The sequence below is a fragment of the Phyllobates terribilis genome, unplaced genomic scaffold, assembly GCF_046119375.1.
Source record: "Phyllobates terribilis strain yellow unplaced genomic scaffold, ASM4611937v1 Scaffold_2__4_contigs__length_985480577, whole genome shotgun sequence".
NCBI lineage: Eukaryota > Metazoa > Chordata > Amphibia > Anura > Dendrobatidae > Phyllobates > Phyllobates terribilis.
Window position 1 is genome coordinate 449,744,699 of NW_027362762.1, and position 17,639 is coordinate 449,762,337.

At 44.4% G+C, this 17,639-nt stretch overlaps 1 protein-coding gene across 2 annotated transcripts in view; it reads right to left on the minus strand.

Moving 5' to 3' along the window:
- MED13 (mediator complex subunit 13) overlaps nucleotides 1-17,639 on the minus strand; it is a 109,005-nt gene that overhangs the window by 68,585 nt on the left and 22,781 nt on the right. For both annotated transcript variants that reach the window (XM_073665498.1, XM_073665497.1), the window contains exon 3: nucleotides 6,568-6,736. In XM_073665498.1, the coding sequence (XP_073521599.1) occupies nucleotides 6,568-6,736 (169 nt within the window). The remainder of the gene's footprint in view (nucleotides 1-6,567; nucleotides 6,737-17,639) is intronic.

Here is a 17,639-nt window from a genome sequence, read left to right on the forward strand (position 1 = left end):
CAAAGTAGCCACCTTTTGCTTTGATGACTGCTTTGCACACTCTTGGCATTCTCTTGATGAGCTTCAAGAGGTAGTCACCGGAAATGGTCTTCCAACAATCTTGAAGGAGTTCCCAGAGATGCTTAGCACTTGTTGGCCCTTTTGCCTTCACTCTGCGGTCCAGCTCACCCCAAACCATCTCGATTGGGTTCAGGTCTGGTGACTGTGGAGGCCAGGTCATCTAGCGTAGCACCCCATCACTCTCCCTCTTGGTCAAATAGCCCTTACACAGCCTGGAGGAGTGTTTGGGGTCATTGTCCTGTTGAAAAATAAATGATGGTCCAACTAAACGCAAACCGGATGGAATAGCATGCCGCTGCAAGATGCTGTGGTAGCCATGCTGGTTCAGTATGTCTTCAATTTTGAATAAATCCCGAACAGTGTCACCAGCAAAGCACCCCCACACCATCACACCTCCTCCTCCATGCTTCACGGTGAGAACCAGGCATGTAGAGTTCATCCGTTCACCTTTTCTGCGTCGCACAAAGACCAAAGATGTCAAATTTGGACTCATCACACCAAAGCACAGATTTCCACTGGTCTAATGTCCATTGCTTGTGTTCTTTAGCTCAAACAAGTCTCTTCTGCTTGTTGCCTGTCCTTAGCAGTGGTTTCCTAGCAGCTATTTTACCATGAAGGCCGGCTGCACAAAGTCTCCTCTTAACAGTTGTTGAGATGTGTCTGCTGCTAGAACTGTGTGGCATTGACCTGGTCTCTAATCTGAGCTGCTGTTAACCTGCGATTTCTGAGGCTGGTGACTCGGATAAACTTATCCTCAGAAGCAGAGGTGACTCTTGGTCTTCCTTTCCTGGGGCGGTCCTCATGTGAACCAGTTTCTTTGTAGCGCTTGGTTTTTGCAACTGCACGGGGACACTTTCAAAGTTTTACCAATTTTTCGGACTGACTGACCTTCATTTCTTAAAGTAATGATGGCCACTCGTTTTTCTTTACTTAGAATTCGTATTATGGCAAGAAAAAAGCAGCTAACAGTCTATTCAGTAGGACTATCAGCTGTGTATCCACCAGACTTCTGCACAACACAACTGATGGTCCCAACCCCATTTATAAGGCAAGAAATCCCACTTATTAAACCTGACAGGACACACCTGTAAAGCGAAAACCATTTCCGGTGACTACCTCTTGAAGCTCATCAAGAGAATGCCAAGAGTGTGCAAAGCAGTCATCAAAGCAAAAGGTGGCTACTTTGAAGAACCTAGAATATAAGACATATTTTCAGTTGCTTCACACTTTTTTGTAAAGTATATAATTCCACATGTGTTAATTCATAGTTTTGATTCCTTCAGTGTGAATGTACAATTTTCATAGTCATTAAAATACCGAACAATCTTTAAAAATGAGGTGTGTCCAAACTTTTGGTCTGTACTGTATATGAAAAAAAGGATTCAAAGATAATAATGGCATAAAGAGGATTTTTTTTATTTTATTTTATCCTCTGTGCCTTTGTGTGAACACAGCCTAATGGCTCATGCAAATGAATGTAATATAGGACATGTGCTCCCTGAGTAAAAAACAAAATGGACAACACACTGACCAATGTAAGTCAATAGGGTTTTTGCTTTTCGCACGAACCAAGTGTCTGGGTGGGAAAGAAAGAAAAAAAGAAACGTATATTATATTATAATATATATATATATATATATATATATATATATATATATATATATATATATATATATATATATATATATATATATATATATATATATATATATATTTTTTTTTTTTTTTTTTTTTATGGATACATTGCCATCATTAGGCCAGGAAATTGAATGTATCATGTACAATTTATACTTCTGAGTAAATATGGATGCCACACAGACATAAAATATGGACATAGCTGAAAATCGTCTGAGTTTTCTGGAAGAAAAAAAATCTGACAATTTCTCCTATGCTAGTCTGAACCTGGCCCAATTGTGGAACAAATACATATTTGACCTGGAAATCAAAGATGCAAAATGCCAATTACAACCAACAATGGCAGAGTCCTTTTATAAGCAATAGAAATTGACCACACTATGTGCTGTGTCCAATCATGGCAGCCTTCAGGCTTATTAGGTATCTGGGCACCAAAAATTCGGCTTGTGCAATTTTTTTTTCTGCCCATGCAAGTAGCCGCATACATTTTGAATGAGCAATTTTACGGTCCCAGCCCCCCAACAATAGAAGGTCACATGCTCCACTTCCATTAGGAGCAGGTACCTCGAAAATCCTGAGTGAAACACATTCTAAAGAAGCAAGTGACTGCCGCTCACAGCTCGTGCGGTTTATCCTGAGCTGGCCTACTTTCATCATCGCTCGGCTCCAGCTGTCCATTGTGTGCAGAAACCATCACCTGACACTCAGTGTCATTATATAAGGGACAGAGTGAGACTTGCATAGAAATTCACAGATTTTATGCTGAAATATACAAAATGGCCACTGCTGGTGGAAACTTTCTACTTCAGCATCGAGCAGATTCATTAAATACAATATACTGGGTATGGATTAACTTAATTAACTGGATAAAACTGCCATTTTAATGTAGCAGCGTCTGTTATCAGAAATGGGATATCAATGTGAGCCTTGTTACAGCAGGCAGGCTAATATCGGGGCCCAAGAGAAGCACTGGGATCAAGATGTAGCGACAGATGGGGGGGTCCCCCTGAGAATCACCCTGAAGCATATGTTAGAAGTAGCATTACAATGATAGTAAGGGGACGAACCATTAGTAACGGCAGTAGCAGACCAGGGACGGAACAGCCAGAAGCAGTGTAGGGGCGCTGTCAGACGGCCGTATAAATAGGACAGAGATCAAACCGCAATGCTCGGACTGGCCGGAGGCTCTCCTGACCCGAGCGCAACTGCTGCATAGAAATATATGCGCCATCAAGCTCACGTCGGGAGAACCGCCAGCAAGCGCGAGCATTGCGGTTAAATAGCGGTCCGATTTATACGTCAGTCTGACTGCGCCCTTTAACCCCACAGCGATTTCAAGCATGACTTATTACCAGCAGTGTGGAGAATAGTGCTAGCACGGTCTGTAATTTACAAAAAAGGCACTACTTTACCTCCCCACTAGTGGGTATGTGCGTCACTGTCTCTTATTTACAGCTCAGGCTGGTAGTGCCTGCTAGGAGGTTGTACAGTGGTCCTGGCCCTGGGCACCAGCATTCATATCTGTAACCCGAGGATCTGCTACTGAACTACTTCTCCTAACATACATAAGTCGGGGGTTGCAGTCACAACACCGCTCTCCACATAGATGCAGGTTTAAGAGGGAAGATCTGCATCAGATATTAAAGGCACGGCCTGTGGATAGCTCATAAATGTGTGCTTACAAGGATATTCATTCCTCACAGAGACCTAGCCCTATACATACCTCAGGCTGTATGGTACTGCAGCTCAGCCCCAGTCAAGCATATGGTGCTGAGCTACACAATGAGCAACAGCTCATGAAAATTATATCACCATCCTGTGGTAAAGGAATCAACCACAGACACTATTAAGTATGTATAGTGATTGTACATAGGGTCACAAACTGCCATTTAGCATGAAATTTATGAAAGTATCAATTTTAGTTAATTTAATGGGGTTTTATCACAGAGTATTTATTTTTAATTTTTTTTCTAACTTCCTTTAGCTAAATCACCACTCTAAAGTAAACCGGCCATGCCTTCAGATCCTCACTGGCTCCAACCTCTCCATAATGGTCCCTCTGCTCAGTGTGAAGGTCTTCAGTGCTGCCCATGTGACCACTGTAAACTACATTTCCCACAAGCACCGTGCTTCTTCAGTCTCCATGCTCTCTCCTGTGTACAGCTAACATTAGCAGAGCTGATAGAAAGACATCAGTATGCCAAAAGTTTTTTTTTTTTTTATTATTATTATAGTTATTTGAATTAATATAATTCTTTTCTGTCCCCACCACCCAGTATAAAGGTTTATAACCCCCCACGAAGAATTCTGTATGTGTTTTCGATATATTTTCCATGTGTGTGCTCTCCTAGCTTTTTGTTGGCCATAACAACTAATTACAGTGCAGCTTTAATTTCAGGCAGTATAGATAGAGGCTCAGTGGTACTTAAATTGGGTTATGGGTAGGAGATGTGCATTATAATAACTATTGGCAGAAATAACCATGCTTTAATGAAAAAAAATCATTAGTGGTTTAGTGGCTAGTAGGTCTGTGCTTGCTCTGCTTCGTCTATCACTCAGTCTGAGAGGAGGTTAGCTATTCCACTTTTGACAGCAGCAGGCGCACAGTGCCCATGTCCACCCTGAGGAGCAAGGATGGCACAACCATGAATGACCAGTCCCACATGCTCAGTAGATACCTGCTGATCTTCTAGCAGTGACTGATAGAAGAACAGCATTAATGAACATGTGGGAACGGTCATAAAAAGAACCACCATGGACAACCAGGTGAACAAAAGCCGCTGACTTTCAGGGAGAGATATTTGGAGCAGCGAGCACTTTTGGAAACTGATTGCATTTGACAAGTTTATTTATTTTAGGATTATAAGCGACTGATCTACGATTTATATTGAGGGAATAACCCTTTAAGGGAAATCTGTCAGCAGGTTTTTGCCTAGTAGTCTTAGAGTACCATGATGTAGTGGCAGAGACCATGATTAAAGTGATGTGTAACTTACTGGACTGTGTATTGAAATAGCAAGACAATCAGTCTTATTAGCAGGAGATTAACACTACAAGACAACTGACCTTGTGCCTCCTGGTCCAACCACACCCCGAGCACTGATTAGCTGTTCACACTATACAATGTACACAGAAACTGTGCGCAGGTTATACACAGCTCTGCTTAACCTGCAGGAGAAAACTGACTATCATAACTACTGCACCCAGTATACTAAGTGATACATCACTGGAATCAGGGTCTTTGCCGCTACCTCATACTTCTGTCAGATTACATAACAAAAACCTGCTAACAGATTCCCTGTAATGTTTTCCTATTGGCTAGCAAATTGCAAGCGACCTTCTAAAAATTCAAGATGGTACCTTTGCAAATCTTTCCACAAAGAAATAAGCACAGTCAGTTTTAAGTAGCAGTAATGCCACGATTTTATAGCGAATCACAAGTGACTGACGCGCCCCCTGGGCCGTGGGGTACTCGGTAGCCGTGCCGGTCGTTGCTAGGGGAGATGTCACAGTGGCGCTGACCCGGTCCGTGACCCAGGGTGGTCAATAAAAGGGGGAATTTATAGTTTTTGTATTTAAATGTTTGTGACGCCACCTGTGGTATGCGGCTAAAGGGAGCTGCCGCTGCGGAGCAGGTCCTCTGGAGCTGTTAATGCAGCAGAGTTGGTTCAGCTCTCCACAGGTAGAACTTAGCTCCAGGGCAGAGTAGTGGGGATGTAATAGATGTTGCTGTTGTGCAGGGTGGTGCAGGGGATGATGGCTCAGTAATAATTAGCAGACACAGTGGAGTGCAGTCTTCAGGGTTTTACTCATGATTTTTAGACTCCAAGTTACCAGGGCCAGGGTAACTCCCCACACTGTCCTGTGTTTACCCTGGGAGGGGTTCAGCAAACTCCCAGGTACCTCCGGAGTACGTAACGGGACCCCGTTCTGTGTGCCTTTTCTGGTCGCCTTCCTGCGCCGGCTCTCACCCTCCTGCCCTGCACCTCACACCCAGTGTCCCAAGCCAGTGACCGCGGACCTTGTCGGGCAACGTCTTCTCTGTCCCCTGTGTCCTTTATGGTCACCTTTTTAGCGATTAGACGTGGCTGTTGGCTGCAGCACCTGAAATGCTGCACCCTCCGCTTATCTAGGTGAGACTTGAAGATCTCTGCTAGTTTAGGGGCCGGTCCCCTCTCTGCGGCCTGATCCTTCCACTCCTGGTGGATTCTGGTGCACGGGTGGCATCCGCACTGCCCGTGCCCCAGGGATCCTTTCTGTTCTGGAGCCTTCCTTCCTGCTCCTCTCTTCAGTCTCTCCTGGGCCTCTCTCACTAGGCCCTCCTCCTGAGCAGAGCTCCTGCTCGACACACTCGCTCCTCACTGTTCCCTCAGACTGTTCTCACACACTCAAGATGGCTTCCCTTTTTATATCCTCCTTCTCAAGTGCTCCCCTGAACTGCTTCCTCCACCCAAACCACTACATGGTTCTCCCTCTCTTGGTTCCACCCACCCCAGCCAGGGTCAGGGCTCAGCAGCGCAGCAATGCATCTTGCCCCTCCTGCTGGTCTGGAGTAGTGTAGTGTTGGATGCAGGTGTTTGGGTCCCGGGCAGTACTCCATCCTTACCTGAGAGTGGGATACCACACCTCTGGGTGAGATGCAGTACCTCTGTGGCGACTGAACCCGCAGGGGCACCACAACTCCACATTATAGCGAGTTAGAGCCTAAAACCTGAGATGTATGGACCGAAGAAGAAAAAAAAAAAACAGCACTTTAATCACATTTTGCAGGTGCTGATTATGTTTTTGGCAGCAGAATTCCACAAGAAATATAAAGGCAAACAATATAAAGGAATGAAACTTTCTTATCACAGGAGAAAGCACTAAACTCACCTTTTATTAACTGGCTTCTCATCTTTCTCATATGGCTTCACAAACCATTTCCCTATGCGCACAAAATTCCGGTTCATTAAACATCGCTCCAGCAGGTTATGGATGGCCTTGAATAGCAGAGTGCGACAATCGTACGAGAGTCCATTATCCCAACTGCCATCCTCCTCCACTGAAAAGAGAAAAACAGAGAGGGTAAATGTTTGTCTCGTAAATGAGAACAGCACAGAGCTGGCAGCATGGCACAGGTGCACTATGGAGACATGTGGCAGGATATACAGATAGGTCATTGATATCAGATTGATGTGATCACAGACCCGGCACCCCCACTGTCGGATGTAAGTTTGTAGGCACTGCCGCCAAACACGGCAGACTAGCTCCTATTGAAGAGAATATGACACAATGCAGCTTGGGACAATGGTCTCCTAACTCCTCCTGTAAGGTGGCAGCACAGATGGCACTCAACATTCACCATGTAAATCCTAGTGAGCAGATCAAACTAGGCACCTGTCTCATGACAACCACACACAGGTTCCTTGGCAGTAATTATTTGTTTAGGACACTATTAAAGGGAATCTCTCAGCAGCTTTTTGTCATGTAATCTGAGGACAGCATGAGATAGGGGTTAAAACACAGAATTCTATGACATGTCACTTATCAGGCTGTGTTCTGTTTACTTACACTGAAGGTTTTATCACTAGGACATGATCACTGCTATGACTAGCTGGCACACCCACTCCTTTGATAAGCAGCTCACTGTCAATAAACTAAGTACATAAAGAGCCTGGTGTGGACGGGATTAGCTTTCTGAGCTCTGCTGTTCTACATCTAAAAATTCTTTGTCAGATCTGCTGTACTCCGGTTCTCTTTCTCTAGATCAGGCTGCTCTCAGATGGGGTAGCAAAAACCTGCTGACAGATTCCCTTTAAAGTTGGATGACTGCTGCAGAGGCAATAATGGAAGTCATTTGTTCATCACCCAACTTCTCCAGAACAAAGATACTATGTGTGGTTACATGTAATGGCGACGTTCAATCATGTCTGCCCTTAATATCAAAAATCTTGGGTCAAGAATGGAAGAATATGGTTATAGTAGTAAAATGCTAGTAGATCTATAATGGGCACCTGGTTACATAGCTCTGGTAAATGACAAATATTCTAATGTGTATATGACTAGTATGGTACATTTGTTAAAGGGGGGGGGGGGGGTGTCCAGTTAAAACAAGTTATTACCCATCTGCAAAATAGGTGATAACTTGCTGATCATGGGTGTCTGACCACCAAGAGCCGCACTGGTCGGCAAAATAAAAACAAAAGTTCCCAGTTGGGAATGTATCCCAGTTACAAAATGGGGCCCGACTGCTGATCTGGTCATTCCTGAAGCGACTTCAAGAAAATAATGATAGCAGCATTCAGCAGCTCCATAGGGAATGAATGGAGCGCATAATCGTGAAACAAGCGTTTTTTAAACCATGCTCGTTCACAATTATCTTGCAGTGCAAATGCCATTTAAGAGAACAACGGTCAAGTGTCCAAGTAGACTCCTTTTCCAACACAGTTCTAGATTGAGAGAGCAGAATAAAGCCAGCTAAATAAGATTGTCACAATGGTCACAGAAGGAATAATTTCTTGTCGATGTCACTAAATAGGATTATATTCTATTAAATAAAATTGCCCATTCATATTTCAAAAATTCTGTTTTTTTTAGTAGTAAATGCTAGTTTAATATTGTAATTTGTTTTATCCCAGGGCAGAGCATTTTACATAATATGAATAAATTATTTCTGGAAACAAGTTAACCTGTAGGAAATGCTTGTATATGCTGCTTTCCAGACAACTGTCCCAATAGCTAAAAAAAAAAAAAATTAAGAATGCTCATTGAAGGTCTACGGTCAATCCCTTGGGCTACAGTTTTGTCAATGGACATACTGCAGTCTATACTGTTCATGAAATCTCACCTCGCCGACAGAACTATAGTGGAATGTATACCCGAATGTTTTACTACTTTCTGAAAGAAATCAGAAGGATTTGGAAGTCAGGGGAAAACCAGTTTAAACTTTCCACTCAACTACTTAGGAAACACTGGGTTTGGCACACGTCCCATCAACTCCCTTTGTAGCCTCTGCGTGCTGCCAGATTTCTGCGAAAAGGAGCGGCTGATTTCCATATTTTTTAACCACTCCTAGTTACAAGCCCAAAGGTAAAATTATGTCACTGTAGATCTTAATACAGGTAATAAAATCAGGAGCTCAGATCAGCAGAAATATTAAATACAGGGAGCCACCATTTGTGCCCTCCAGCAAGGATCTGCCAATGCATTGTAACCTACTTTATAACAGATTTATAGGGAGAAGTTTCCCAAAATCATGTTAATTCATTAATCTGCATGTAAACAGAGATGCCAGCACTGACATGATACTACCACCATTAGTAAAAAGGTCAGAAGTCAAACGATCTCTATGCACTGGGACGTAGCAATATAAACACTAGGCATTTGGAAATGACAATCTAGTTTACACGGGCTCCTAGAGCACTCACAGATTAAGTATGTAGATTAGAAATTACTGTAATAAAATAGGACAAAAATATACACACGTGATCAAAATTGTCGGTACCCCTCATTTAATGAAAGAAAAACCCACAACGGTCACAGAAATAATTTGAATCTCGACAAAAGTAATAAATTAAAAATCTATGAAAATGAACAAATGTAAGTCAGACATTGCTTTGCAACCCTGCTTCCACAGAATTAAAAAAAATAAAATAAACCCATGACAGGTCTGGACAGAAATGATGGTACCCCTGAAAATAATGTGACAAAAGGGACATGTTAAATCAAGTTATGTCCACTAATTAGCATCACAGGTGTCTACAATCTTGTAATCAGTCAGTGGGCCTGTATATAGGGCTACAGATACTCACTGTGCTGTTTGGTGACATGGTGTGTACCACACTCAACATGGACCAGAGGAAGCAAAGGAAAGAGTTGTCTCAGGAGATTAGAAAGAAAATTATAGCAAGCATGTTAAAGGTCATAAGACCATCTCCAAGCAGCTTGATGTTCCTGTGACTACAGTTGCACATATTATTCAGAAATTTAAGATCCATGGGACTGTAGCCAACCTCCCTGAATGTGGCCGCAGAAGGAAAATTGATGACAAATCAAAGACGGATAATACGAATGGTAACAAAAAAGAGCCCAGGATAACTTCTAAAGAGATTTAAGGTGAACTTTAAGCTCAAGGAACATCAGTGTCAGATCACACCATTCGTCGTTTGTTCCAAAGTGGACTTCATGGGAGACGATCAAGGAGAACACCATTGTTGAAAAAATAAAATCATAAAAAAGCCAGACTGGAATTTGCCAAACTACACGTTGACAAGCCACAAAGCTTCTGGGAGAATGTCCTATGGACATATGAGACAAAAGTGGGAGTTTTTAGCAAGGCACATCAGCTCTATGTTCACTGACGGAAAAATGAAGCATATCAAGAAAAGAACAGTCCCTACTGTGAAACATGGAGGAGGCTCTGTTATGTTCTGCGGCTGCTTTGCTGCATCTGGCTGCAGGGTACAATGAAATCTCAAGACTATCAAGGGATTCTAGAGAGAAATTTGCTGCCCAGTGTCAGAAAGCTTGATCTCAGTCACAAGTCATGGGTCTTGCAACAGGATAATGACCCAAAACACACAGCTAAAAACACTCAAGAATGGCTAAGAGGAAAACATTGGACTATTCTGAAGAGGCCTTCTATGAGCCCTGACCTAAATCCTATTAAGCATCTTTGGAAGGAGCTGAAACATGGAAAAGACAACCTTCAAACATGAGACAACTGGAGCAGTTTGCTCATGAGGAGTGGGTCAAAATACCTGTCGAGAGATGCAGAAGTCTCATTGACAGTTACAGGAATCGTTTGATTGCTGTGATTGCCTCAAAAGGTTGTTCAACAAAATATTAAGTTAAGAGTACCATCATTTCTGTCCAGGCCTATTTCATGAGTTTAATGTTTAAAAAATTCTGTGGAAGCAGGGTTGAAAAGCAATGACTGACTTTCATTTGTTCATTTTCAAAGATTTTTAATTTATTATTACTTTTGTCAGATTCAAGTTATTTCTGTGACCATTGTGGGTTCTTCTTTCATTAAACAAAGAGTACCAACAATTTTGACCACGTGTGTACATACATGATAAGCCTTTTATATACTAAGGCAGAAGCAGGCCAAAAGTATACATTTATTTACTTGAGGTATAATGCCGCTAAAACATCAATCTATTAAGTATGGATTGCACTTATATTCTACTTTAAGGGCTGATCCAGGACTATGTAATTTTTTTTTCTACTCTGGGACTAAGAACTAACAGGCATGTAGATGCTAAATACCTGCCCGTTGTGCCTAGCTCCGATCTCTGCCGGCACCGAGCGGTCACAGATCGTTCCTGCCAGCAATTCAGCGGCTTCTGCTGTGGTCACATCGACAGAGCTGCGGCTTCTATCCCACTCTGTTGACGGGGGTGTGACTACCAACGTCATGCTGATTGACAGTCAACTTCCCGCTGCCTAACTGCGGGGAGCCAGTGGTTAATAAGAATGACATCAACAGACAGGCCCCATCAACAAAGCAGTCCGGCAGAAGCGCTGCACTGTTGATGTGGAACAGCTGAATTGCCAGCATAGGGTAGAACATGCAAGTAGTTGTGTTTGTTAGCAACTACCTTCTTGTTATTTTTTTATACCACGAGCAAAAAGACTAAAATAGCTCCGGATAACCCCTTTAAAAAGGGAAGCAGTCAGACAATTGCAGCCAGGTATATTTCCATCTGAAACACCAGAGATGAGACTATTCTGGAGGGGCACCCAGCTGGCTTCTCTAGGAAGCACTACATTCGATTAACAGGTCTCTCCTGACTTACACACGTGGAAGAGACCTATCAACTAGAGCTGTGCAGGGAGTATCCGGCTCGTTACGGCACGGAAGTAGCCTCATCTCTGCCTATAGTCCCCGGCTGGAACTTTAAACTATAAACTAAAAGATACCCGACTGCAATTACCGAGCCAGGCTCTGTTTCATGCTGTCCAAATCGACTGACAGGTTCCCTTTAAAGTGTCTTCTGGAAAATGTACTAGTACGGACACGAGGGGCAATATATTAAACCCATATATTTTGTGTCCAAGCCTCTCTCTAGTGTAGGCAACACCAAATTCATCAACAGGATACACTCCTTGTCCATAAATTTTCTGAAATTGAAAGATGCCAGATCAGATTTTGATAAATGATGTGTGCTTGGACCAAACCTGAAGCCCCACACATTACTACATGTTAGCAAATATAGTGCAATGGGGGTTCAGCCATACCATTAATAAATCTCCCTCAAACTAGAATTAAAGGCGATGTCCAGCGGTAGAAACATTTTCAGCAAGCAGTGCAGCTTGCCGAATCCGAACAATGGGTACTATATATCCTTATGGTTTAGCAATGCTGGCCGGATCAAGTGGTTGTCACTAGTGACGAGCGAACATGCTCGGGTAAGGTGCTATCCGAGCCCGCTCGGGTGCTAACAGAGTATCTTCGACGTGCTCGTAAAATAGATTCTCAGCTGTTTTCACGCAGCCACGACGAAACAAACCTATTTTGTGAGCACACCGAAGGTACTCTGTTAGCACCCGAGCGGGCTCAGATAACACCTTACCCGAGGATATTTGCTCATCACTAGCTGTCACACAACCAGATGCATAAGATTTGCATACTTTTTTTTTTATATTTTTCTTTATTTCTATAGTGCCCACAGTTTCCTCAGCACTTTGCAATTCAGAGGGAATACTTGCACTCACATGCTGATTGGCTCATAATCCCCAATCTAAATGTTATATTGAGAGATATACTACACATGGCTAGAATTCAGAAAGCTGTAGTGCTTGCTGAAAATTAAACCAAGGCTGGACAACTCCTTTAAGAAACCAGTTTCTCCCACCCAGGTGACATGGGAAAGTACTACAAGCCTAGAAACACATTCTTGCTTCACCCAGTAGGGAAGGAAACAAATGCAAGTAACAGGACACCAGTGTTATTAGCAGGCATATGGCTCTTGCAGAACAAGCAGCGAGGCATTCCCAAATACAGAAGAAAGATCCTAGTTACTTACCGGTAACGGGATTTTACAGAGCCCATGACAGCACCACCTGAGAGAGGGTATCCGCCCACCAAGGACAGGAACCTACTGAATAAAAAGGCGGTACCTCTCCTCCGCATCAGTTTTTTGTTTCAGAGCATGAGAGGGCCTCCGAAGACAGGTTAATACATAACCACCACCTCAACATATGTACTAAACACCTTAAAAAAAGTGCACACCACAGTGATAAAGGGGAGGGAATTAATAGGGTGCTGTCATGGGCTCTGTAAAATCCCGTTACCGGTAAGTAACTAGGATCTTTTCCCCTTCTCCCATGACAGCACCACCTGAGAGATTTATAGAGATTAAATACCAGAGGGAGGGATCACTGCTTGCAAGACCCTTCTACCAAAGGACAGATCAGTAGAAGAGGAAAGGTCAAGACGGTAATGTTTGTAAAATGTAGCAGGGGATGACCAAGTTGCCGCCTTACATATAATGTCGATGCGCACATCCGCCTTCTCAGCCCAGGAAGCAGCTACCGCTCTGGTGGAATGGGCCTTCAGGTTCTCAGGAACCGGCAGATTGCTAGAAGAGTAGGCTAAGGTAATAGTATCCCTGACCCATCTAGCTATGGTCCCCCTTGTAACCTTAAGTCCTTTCCTAGCCCCCTGAAAGGATATAAATAAAGCGTCACTCTTTCTCCAGGCTTTTGTCACTTCCAAATACTGGACTAACACCCTCCTAACATCTAAGGTGTGAAGCTTATATTCCTCAGAATCCCTAGGATTAGGATAGAAGGAAGGGAGAGTGATTACTTGCGTCCTATGGAACTTGGAGGCTACCTTTGGAAGATAGGCCGGGTCTGGTCTTAAGATTACTCTATCCATACATACTTGAGTGAATGGATGGTTAATGGATAGTGCGTGTAAGTCACTGACTCTACGAGCTGATGTCAGGGCCACCAATAGCGCAGTCTTTAAAGTTAAGATTTTTTCTGAAACCTTCTCTAAGGGCTCGAAGGGAGGTTTGGTTAATGCTTCCAGAACTAAATTAAGGTCCCAAGGAGGCATTCTTGGAACAGGAATAGGTCTGGATCTATGACAGGCTTTAATAAATCTAATGATCCATCTATTTGCTGCCAAGTCATAATTATACAGTGCCCCCAGAGCAGATACCTGTACCTTAAGAGTACTGGTGGCTAGTCCCATGTTTAACCCCTTCTGGAGGAATTCTAGTATGGCCTCAATAGGAACCCTCCCTTTGGCAGACAGACCCGAGGTAGACAAGAACTTAGCCCAGGTTCTACCATAGATTCTAGTTGTTATCGGCTTTCTACTTGCTAGAAGGGTAGTAACAAGATCTGGAGAAAACCCCCTTTGCGTCAATAGCGACCTCTCAAAATCCAAGCCGTCAAATGCAGGCCCGCTCTTTGGGGATGACAGACTGGGCCCTGCCTGAGGAGATCCGGGATGTCCGGAAGAACCCATGGATCTGCTTGGGACATTCTCTTCATCCAAGTGAACCATGGTCTCTTGGGCCAGAAAGGGGCGATCAATATAACCCTCGCCCGTTCCTCTCGGATCTTCCTCAGGATAGTAGGGATCAGTACTAAAGGGGGAAAGGCATAAGCTAGAGTGAAATCCCACTGAATCTGCAGCGCGTCCACCGCAAACGCCCCCTCTTTTGGATTCAGGGAGCAAAAGGTTTCGGTCTTCCGATTGTGTCTGTTTGCAAACAGATCTATCTGGGGCTGTCCCCACCGATCCACAATCTGCTGAAAAACGGCTGGATTCAACTCCCACTCTCCTTGTTTCAAGATGTGATGACTCAAGAAATCGGCCTTTATGTTCTCTTCCCCTTTTATATGCAGTGCCGAGAGCGTAACCAGCCGACTCTCGGCAAACCTGAAGATCTGATCCGCTATTAACATCAGAGGGAGAGACCTGGTACCCCCCTGATGATTGATGTAGGCGACTGTTGATCTGTTGTCTGACATTATCCTGACGTGAGGACCCTGAAGAACAGAACTGAATTCTTTTAGCGCGTTTCTGGCTGCCAACAGCTCTTTCATGTTGGAAGATAGGCTTGTCTCGCTGTCCGACCAGAGGCCTTGTACAGAACGATCCCTTAGGTGAGCTCCCCAACCTTCCGCACTTGCGTCTGTTGTAATTGTATCCGACACCTGGAAGGTCCAAGGAACCCCCAAAGATAGGTTGACCGGAGATGTCCACCAGTCCAGGGAGTTGATCACAACATCTGGAAGAGATATTTTCCCATTCAGGCGACCTTTGAGCCGCCTGTCCGCTGCCAGAATCTCTTGTTGAAGACATCTGGAATGGTGCTGGGCCCACTGAACCGCCGGAATGCAAGACGTCATTGTACCCAACAGAGACATTGCACTCCTCAGGGTGATGGTCGGATTGTTGACAATCTGAGATGTTAGGGATCTGATCTTCAGTTTCTTTTCCTCTGGCAGAAGACAGGGTTGGTTTTCCGAGTCCAGAATGAGACCCAGGAAAGACTGAACCCTCTTTGGTTCCAGCCTTGACTTCTCCAGATTTAACAGCCAACCTAGGCGTCTTAGACTGGCCATGACGTCCGCCAGGGCTAGAGCACAGAGTTGACTTGATCTGCCCACTACTAAGAAGTCGTCCAGATAAGGGATGACTAAAATATCTCTTTCCCTCAAGTGCGCTGTGACCTCCAGAATGATTTTTGTGAAGACTCTCGGCGCCATGGAAATGCCAAAGGGAAGAGCTGCGAACTGAAAATGCCTTACGTGCCTGCCGAATTGTACAGCTACTCTTAGAAACTGTTGATGATCTGGCAAAATCGGGACGTGGTAGTAGGCGTCCTTCAGATCGAGGACGCACATAAAACAGTCCGGAAATAACATCTTTATGGCTGATTTTATTGTTTCCATCTTGAAAGGCCTGTAGATTAAATGGTCGTTCAGTCTCTTTAAGTTCGCAATGGTCCTGAAGGAGCCGTCCGGCTTCTTTATTAGGAAGAGGGTCGAATAGAATCCTCTTCCTTGCTCGGGTGCAGGTGTTTCCACCAGAACTCCTTTCCTGAGCAGAGAGAGAACTTCCTGCTGTAAGGCTATCTGTTCCACTAAACCTCTGGGGGCTGATATTTTGACAGTGTTCTTGGGCCTGCTCTTGAACTCTAGTGTGAGCCCCCTCCTGATTATCCCTAAGATCCAAGAATTGGATGAAATTTTCTTCCAGGCAGGCAGGAAGTGGGACAATCTTCCTCCCACCTGGCGGGGAACTGTCACTTAGGGGCTTTCTTATTCTCGGAGGAGGGACCCCCAAACATGAAGCCTCTGCTATACGGCTTTCGGTCTTTCCAGCTACCTTGGTCTCTGGGAGCTTTACTGCGGCTGTATTTTCTCTTCCGAAAGGAACTGTTAAATCGGGAACCAGACACCGTGGGAAATCCATGTTTTTTGTCTGCGGCTTTATCTAGGATGTCATCTAGACCTTTGCCGAACAAGAAGTCCCCCTCACAAGGGATTGAGCACAGTTTAGACTTTGACTGCACATCTCCTGGCCAGCTCTTGAGCCATAGCGCCCTACGGGCTGCATTAGAGAGGTTTGCAGACCGGGCAGCCAGCCTAACTGAATCTGCCGATGCATCTGCCAGGAATGCAGCCGCTCCCTGCACAAGAGGAAGGTCTGATAGAATTTTCTCCCTGGACACATTCCCCCTGATCTGGTCTTCCAATTGTTGAAGCCAGATCATCATAGATCTAGCAGTGCAGGTCGCTGCTACTGCCGGTTTAAGGGCCCCTGCTGACGACTCCCAGGTTTGCTTAAGGAAGGACTCCGCTTTTTTTATCCAGCGGGTCTTTTAAGGCTCCTAAATCCTCAAAGGGCAGAGTGGATTTTTTTGAAGATTTTGAAATGGCCACGTCAATCTTAGGGGTTTTGTCCCATTTAGCCGCATCCTCATCCTCAAAGGGGTACCTCCGCTTGGAGGATGACGGCAGCTGACCCTTCCTCTCCGGTTTCTTCCATTCCCTTTCTATCAGAGATTTAATCCTGTCATTGACCGGGAATGAGCGTCTCCTCCTTTGGTCTAAGCCCCCGAACATAACATCCTGGACTGTTCTGGGCACTTTGGTATCGGTAATACCCATAGTCCCTCTGACGGCTTTAACTAGTCTCTCAGTATTATCAACCGAAAAACAAGGTCTGCCCCCCCCATTATCATCCGAAGACTCCGATGACGATGAGGAGTGATTAGAGGAGGAAGGCAGTTCTCTCGTAAAACGGGACTCCACTGATTCCTCTGATTCTGAAGAAACTAGTTTTCGCTTCTTTTTGAGTGAGGTTAAGCCTCTTAAAGACTCTCTGACCTCTGTCTGGATTAGATCCTTTAATTCTAAAGAAAACCTGGGGGACTCCTCTGCAATGGTTTTCTGAATACAGTCTGAGCATAGGAGGTGGGAAGACCGATTTTGCATAAAGCACACTCCCTGTTTTTATTTTTAGCACTACACTTCTTCGCCTCCTGCCCCAAGAAATAAAAGGAGAAGAAGGAGGAAAAGAGAAAGAGAGAAAGAGAGAGAGAGAAAGAAAGAAGAGAGAGAGAGAGAGAGAGAGAGAGAGAGAGAGAGAGAGAGAGAGAGAGAGAGAGAGAGAGAGAGAGAGAGAGAGAGAGAGAGAGAGAGAGAGAGAGAGAGAGAGAGAAAGAGAAAGAGAAAGAGAAAGAGAAAGAGAAAGAGAAAGAGAAAGAGAAAGAGAAAGAGAAAGAGAAAGAGAAAGAGAAAGAGAGAGAGAGAGAGAGAGAGAGAGAGAGAGAGAGAGAGAGAGAGAGAGAGAGAGAGAGAGAGAGAGAGAGAGAGAGAAGAGCACATTATTCAAGGTGAGACTTTCACGAAGATCACTCACCACACTGCCGTTCAGACTAGGGTACCGGAGGCGGTGGTTGCCGTTCACATGAGGGCTCCCATCTGGC